The 7,426-nt window shown below is 43.6% G+C and overlaps 2 protein-coding genes across 2 annotated transcripts in view; both read right to left on the bottom strand.

The window, feature by feature from the left end:
• The window catches only part of LOC108416826 (NACHT, LRR and PYD domains-containing protein 12-like), a 578,836-nt gene that overhangs the window by 137,467 nt on the left and 433,943 nt on the right, over positions 1-7,426 (bottom strand).
• LOC108414857 (NACHT, LRR and PYD domains-containing protein 12-like) overlaps positions 1-7,426 on the bottom strand; it is a 40,841-nt gene that overhangs the window by 8,552 nt on the left and 24,863 nt on the right. The window contains exons 5-7 of the mRNA XM_037532079.1: positions 4,677-4,847; positions 3,484-3,657; positions 518-564 (exon numbers count right to left, since the gene is read on the bottom strand). Of these exons, the coding sequence (XP_037387976.1) occupies positions 518-564; positions 3,484-3,657; positions 4,677-4,847 (392 nt within the window). The remainder of the gene's footprint in view (positions 1-517; positions 565-3,483; positions 3,658-4,676; positions 4,848-7,426) is intronic.

Here is a 7,426-nt window from a genome sequence, read left to right as displayed (position 1 = left end):
AAGGGGCGTCCTGATTTGTAGGTGTTTTTTCAGGTTTACTGACATTTCACAAAAACACATATAGGTGTGTGTGTGTGTGTCTGTGTGAGTGTGTGTGTCTGTGTGTGTGTGTGTCTGTGCGCGTGAGAGTGTGTGTGTGTCTGAGTGTGTTTCTGTGTGTGTGTGTGTGTGTTTCTGTTTGTGTGTGTGTGTGTGTGTGTGTGTGTGACTGTGTGTGTGTGTCTGTGAGTGTGTTTCTGTGTGTGTGTGTGTGTTTCTGTTTGTGTGTGTGTGTGTGTGTCGGTGTGTGTGCGTGCGTGCGTGCGTGTATCTGTGTGTCTCTGTGTGTGTGTGTCTGTCTGTCTGTGTATCTGTGTGTCTCTGTGTGTGTGTGTGTGTGTGTGTGTGTGTGTGTGTGTGTGTGTGTGTGTATCTGTGTGTGTGTGTCTGTCTGTCTGTCTGTCTGTCTGTGTGTGTGTGTGTGTGTGTGTGTGTGTGTGTGTGTGTGTGTGTGTGTGTGTGTGTGTATATATCTTACATTTCTTCAGTCCTGGTTTCATCCTGATCTTCCCTCCATGATCCACCCTGAAGAACATTAAGTGCAGCTCAGTGAGTGAAACACTGAATTCAAATCATTGTTTATTAAATGTGGCTCTATTTTGTCTTTTCCAGCTGATCAGATGTCATGAAAAATAAAGATTGTGGTGGATCATTTATCATCAACACTTCTTGAAGTCTGATGATATTATAGTTTTACCAAATCTTCCAGCTGTGTGTGTAAATATAAGCAGGTCAGAAACACTGAACTCCAGTAAACAGCCTAAATGAGTCTTTACTGTATAAGAATGTGTTCATGGTTACAGTGTTAATAAACTCTGTGTCCAATAAAGAAGAACATTATTTCACCTCAGCACATTTTTATTACACAACAAATAAAAAAATAAAATAATAAACACAAAGTAAACGGACAGTTCCGGTCCTAGACTCTGATTGGCCGAGCCGTGTTCTACGCCGCTGTAAAACACTCGATATACTCCCACCGATAAGCCCCTCACAGCAGCTGAGCTCTGTATCACTGCACCACGGCACCAACGATTCTTGTGCTCCTAATGGATTAATCTCTGACTGTAATGCTGCTCGCATGGAGCACCGAGTGCTCTGACGAAGTAAGAACCCGGTTCTGTTTAAACTGAAGGGCTGACGGCTTATTTTCTTATCTAGAACTAACGGGCTAAAAGATAGCAAGCCTGCTAAACAGCTCCATCATTAACATCACAGGCTTGAATTAAAGCCCTTCCAGTGTGATTTACTGTAAAACTGCAGTATAAAAGACTAAAGAATGACTTACACTCTTCAAATGTCCGTGTTTCAGTCAGAAGTCGTGTTAAACTGAGGCTGAATCCCAAACGGCTCCGTACTCCCTAAATAGTGTTCTAGGGAGGTTTTGAAATTCTAGCTTCTGCAGCCAAACAGTGACTGTGTGTCGAGTGTAGATGTGACTGAATCCTGAATGACTGTTTCTTAGCTATATTACGCACTGCTGGAGTTCAGGATCCAGTGTTTAAACTCCTGTGTAGTGCACTACGTAGGGAGCAGGGAGCCGTTTGGGATTCAGCCCCAGTGTGAGAAGAGGCCCCGCTGGATTGGTGCTAAATAAGACTCACTAACGGGTAATTTGGGGAACAAAAAGTACTTATAAAGTTAAAGTTTCTGCATAAACACTGCAGAATTATCATATGTTCATTACTACTCAACAAAAAAGTTAGAAAGTTCATGGAGTGACCGCAATAAACAGCCATGGGCGACTGGACGTTCTCCTCATTCAGTGGTCCATGGTTGCTTGGCAACGATACCATAATCTAAAGGAACATTTCTTTAGAGAATATTAGTTTTGTCAATTATTAATAATGTCAGTACTGTGTTTGTTCCTACTGTCAATTAAACAGTCATTATTATTATTTTTAGGCAATAAAATGATCTGTTAACAACAACAAAACAACATTATTATGACTACTAGTACTAATAATAATCATATTGTTTTCTTCACACTTCAGAATGACGGTAATTCAACACCTCACTATAGACAAAGATTTACAGTAAAACATTACAGCCGATTATTTGTATAATATGTATAATTACATTCAGTAATGTGTACAATATGTACAACCCCAATTCCCCAATGAAGTTAGGACGTTGTGTAAAACATAAATAAAAACAGAATACGATGATTCGCAAATCCTTTTCAACCTATATTCAGTTGAATACACTACAAAGACAAGATATTTAATGTTCAAACGGATAAACTTCATTGTTTTTTGCAAATATTCACTCATTTTGAATTTGATGCCTGCAACATGTTCCAAAGAAGTTGGGACTGGGGCAACAAAAGACTGGGAAAGTTGAGGAATGCTCAAAAACACCTGTTTGGAACATTCCACAGGTGAATAGGTTAATTGGAAACAGGTGAGTGTCATGATTGGGTATAAAGGGAGCATCCCTGAAAGGCTCAGTCGTTCACAAGCAAGGACGGGCGAGGTTCACCACTTAGTGAACAACTGCGTGAGCAAATAGTCCAACAGCTTAAGAACAACGAGAACTGCAAGGAATTTAGGGATTTCATCATCTACAGTTCATATTATCATCAAAAGATTCAGAGAATCTGGAGAAATCTCTGCAGGTAAGCGGCGAGGCAGAAAACCAGCACTGAATGCCCGTGACCTTCGACCCCTCAGGCGGCACTGCATTAAAAACCCACATCATTCTGTAACGGATATTCCCACATGGGCTCAGGAACACTTCAGAAAACCACTGTCAGTGAACTCAGTTCGTCGCTCCATCTACAAGTGCAAGTTAAAACTCTGCCATGCAAAGCGAAAGCCAGATATCAACACCACCCAGAAACGCTGCCGGCTTCTCTGGGCCGAGCTCATCTGAGATGGACTGACGCAGAGTGGAAAAGTGTCCTGTGGTCTGACGCGTCCACATTTCAAACTGTTTATGGAAATCATGGACGTCATGTACTCCGGGCCAAAGAGGAAAAGGACTGTCCGGATTGTATCAGCGCAAAGTTCAAAAGCCAGCATCTCTGATGGTGTGGGGGTGTGTTGGTGCCCATGGCAGGGGTAATTTGCACATCTGTGAAGGCCCCATTAATGCTGAAAGGTACATACAAGATTTGGAGCAACATCCAAGCAACGTCTTTTTCAGGGACATCCTGCTTATTTCAGCGAGACAATGCCAAGCCACATCAAATTCAAAATGAGTGAATATTTGCAAAAAACAATAAAGTTTATCCATTTGAACATTAAATATTGTGTCTTTGTAGTGTATTCAATTGAATATAGGTTGAAAAGGATTTGCAAATCATCGTATTCTGTTTTTATGTTTTACACAACGTCCCAACTTAACTGGAATTGTACAATATGTATATTTAGAGTCAGTAAAATATATAATGTGTATAATAACAGTTAGTCTGTGAACAGAGGCAGTAAGTCAGGATCTCACTGTAGTTTCTCCAGTGCACAGTGTGGATCCTTCAGTAGATCAGAGAGCAGCTTCACTCCAGACTCTCCTGGGTGATTATAGGTCAGATCCAGTTCTCTCAGATGGGACGGGTTTGATATCAGAGCTGAAGCCAGAGAAGAACAAGCGTCATCTGTCACCATACAACCAGACAATCTGCAGAAATGAAGGGAAAAAGAGGAACAATTTATCCATCCATTATCTTACGCTTCTCCGTTGTTCGGGTCGCGGGGCAGCATCCTAAGCAATGAGGCCCAGACCTCCCTTTCCCCAGCCACTTCCACTAGCTCTCCAAGGGGGATTATGAGGCGCTCCCAGGCCAGCTGGGCGATATAGTCACGCCAGTGTGTCCTGGGTCTTCCCCGGGGTCTCCTCCCAGGTGGACTTGCCTGTGACACCTCCTGTGGGAGGCATCCAGGAGGCATCCTAACCAGATGCCCGAACCAGGACCCCCATGGACTCTCACAGAGCAGGTACTGTTGGGTTGTGGGTCGTTCTCTGTATTAGATCATGTTGTGGACGTAATGTAACTCCACCAAATCTGTCCTTCCTCTAATTTCAGCCACTTGATATTAAGAACTGAATGACTGTCAGGATCTAAAGTGTGAGCTCCTGCCTTAGAAGGGCAGTTAAACTTTATTCTTGTAAAAGTCACGTCTGGAAACAATGTTTAATTATCGCTCCCAATGTTGTGATTCTAAACTGCAGGTACACTCAGCGCTGTTTCCATATCACAGGGAATATTTGTCTCAGTGTAAAAATCTTACTGGGTAGTTTTCTTTGAGATGAGGTGAATTTAGCTGCCATGGTAACCAGTGTTACACACACACAATAAGGCTGCCTCCAAAGGACAAACTTAATCTCACTGTAAACAAATCACACTGTCTACAGCAGAAAGATGAGTTAAACCCAGTTTGACTGGTTGTGCTGATACTGGGGGGCTCCCACTATTCTAGCAGTATTAGAGTCAAAGTAAACACAAATGTCCCAGTGTAAAAAACGTCTTCTGTGGAAGTGAAATGAGTCAGTGCTGCCTCCCCAAATTCAGACGAGGCGTTGAGAGAGAGAGAGAGAGAGAGAGACACACTCAAGCACCAAAAAGCACCAGCAAATGGTGATTAACTTCACAAGATATTGTAATAAGCTGTAATTAATGTGTTTAATTATTTTGTTACCTCAGTATTTCCAGTTTACAGTGTGAACTCGTCAATCCCACTGAGAGCAGCTTAACTCCAGAGTCCTGGAGGTCATTGCTACTGAGGTCCAGCTCTTTCAGAGAGGAGTTTGATTGCAGAACAGAGCTGAAAATTTCACAAGCTTCACCGCAAAGATTACAGGAAGCGAATCTGCAAAGAATAATAAAGACAGTACAATTAATACAGTTTATTAATTACACCTGAGTTTTTAGTGCAAATGAATAGTTTCTTAAATAAAATGTATGATTATTGAACATGGTTATGACAAAGTGGCCTGTTTTCCTATCACACTTTCAATCATTGATCTCCCACTGAGGTCCAGATACAGTTCCACTATGTATGTGTGATTCACCACGTAACATCACTGATGTCCATCATTAAGAGTGGGAAGGTAAAAACTGACTAAACAGACCAGGATCATCATTACGTCTCTGTCAGAAACACATTCATCATCTCCCTGTTTATCACAACCAGAATCACTTTGTATTGCCAAGTATTTTCCACATAGAAGGAACACATTAGGAAGATAAACACCTAAACAGACCAGACAAGCACAGACTGTTAATAAATATTCACTAGAAAATCAAACATTTAACTAAAGAACAAATATAATAAAAACAGAACAAGTGAAATGAGGAAGATATAAAAGAGCCGTGTGAAAGGAGCCCAATGAGAATAAAATGGGAACATTAATTTTCAGAATGTGAGAAAAACTACAATAAATATTATGTACAGTGTTCTACACAAAATATAAAGATCTGTAAAAATGAACATTTGTACAGTTGTAGGAATAAACATTGTGGCACAGAGGAGTTACTGTAATACAGTAAGGAGGCTTTTTAGGTTCAGTTTAAATCTAAATTTCAAGGATCTGGGGAAAAAGCTGTTAGCATGTTTAGCTGTACAGGCTCTGATGGCCCTGAATCTTCTACCAGAGGGACGTGGCTGGAAGAGGAGATGTACAGGGTGAGGGAGGTCCTGCTGGCTTGCTTCAGCACCGTGCTGTTGTAGAGAAGACTGAGACTGAGAAGAAGGGGGAGAGCACACTAACTTCTATTCCAGTGATATTCCAGTCCTGAAGGTCTGCGTGTCCGATATGTTTTTCCTAGCTGCACCTACCATCTCCTGTTATTCAGGAAATCCATGATCACCACTAGAAGTCATTCTACACTACGGTATTAAAACCTGAGCTGAAGACCACAAACAGAGCTCTAGCCCAGGTCCCAGGACTGTCAGCCAGTTTTAGCATGAAATGCAGGGCCCAGTTGAGCATCATCAACAGGCCTGTTAGTAAAGAGTCTGTGTGGGACGCGCCCGCCCCCCGGCCCCGACGATGACGCACCTCGGCGAGGACGCCAGGGAGAGAGCCGCGAGTGTGGAGGGGCAGAGTGCAGAGCCCAAGCTCCCCCGACGGACGCGAGTCAGGGGAGTGACAGCGGGAGGAGGCTGACGACGCTGGTGCCGGATACGGGAGGAACCAGAGGGAGGAGCAAGTCCCGAGCTCCGCCACCCGGGCACCGCCCCCTGTTACGCAGCAAGGCCACCACATATGAGCCAGGTGGCTGAGCTGCCAGCTGTGGGCGGTAACGAGGAGGCAGAGCGGCGAGCTCTCGGTCCCTCTCGGCTCTGGTGCCTTTAAAAAGAGCTGAGAGGGAACAGAGCGAGAGGGATGAGCAGTGTCAGAAGAAGACTGAAGAGCTGAAAAGCTGGAGGTGGAGTCTGAAAGGTCGAGCTGAGCTGGTCGTGTTTACTTCATTTATTTAGTGGGAAAATAAAGATGTGCCTGCTGCAGCGCTGAATCCTGTCTCCAGCGTCCTCCTTGAGCCTGGGGCAGCACAGGCCGTGCTACAGTCTGTAATGGCCTTCAGACGAGCTCGGACTACACGTTCAAAGACATTCATGACCACAGCGGTCAGGGCGACTGGCTTGTAGCCATTTAGTCCTTCAGTGTCTTTTCTGGAGGACTGGAATGAAGGTGGAAAGCTTGAAGCACCAAGAACAGAGCAGAGTTCCAGTGACTTGTTGAGCGTCTGTGAACGCTGGTGCAGGTTAATCACAGCAGAGCTTCAGGGTGGAGATAACATCTGAAATCTGGCCTCAGACATTTTCTCACTTTGGTCTTCTGAAAAATATGTTGACGTCCTACTAATGTGCAGGGGGCAGAGGTGGAGGGCGTGGGAGGAGGGCAGGGGAGCTCAAAACAATGCTGAAGACTGTTGTTTGCACATCTTCAAATCTGCAGTAGAGGTCATTCAGGTCAGTGGTGAGCTGGCAGTCATTCAAGACGACTGATTTCTACATTTTCTTCTCTGCTTTAACTCCTGTCTCTGTATTTGGCCTCTCTGTAGAGAACTCTGTCCTCACTCCTGAACACGGCCTCCACTTCCACCTGAGCCTGAATCCAAGGCTTCATCATTGCTGTATTTCATCCTGGCTGTAGATGAACTGCAGCTGATGTGTGATGTCACGGCATCTGTGCTATTCATCAAAGCCACCTGTCACCACTAAAACAGTCCAATCTGCAGCTTTTCAGTGTCTCCACTGGTGCACCGCTTCACTATAGTGACCACATCCATGTTGGATTGAGGTTTTTTCCTACAAGCTCCATCACATCACATTAAAACTGTCCATTTAAATAAACACATTTTCATAAATAAAATAATTAAAATTAAAGATGTGAAACTGTCCATGAAACGTATTTTGATCCTTATGTGTGTAATTATTATATA

Source organism: Pygocentrus nattereri, chromosome 2 (assembly GCF_015220715.1).
Source record: "Pygocentrus nattereri isolate fPygNat1 chromosome 2, fPygNat1.pri, whole genome shotgun sequence".
NCBI lineage: Eukaryota > Metazoa > Chordata > Actinopteri > Characiformes > Serrasalmidae > Pygocentrus > Pygocentrus nattereri.
Note: the sequence above shows the minus strand (reverse complement) of the source record. Positions and strands in the feature narration are given on the sequence as shown.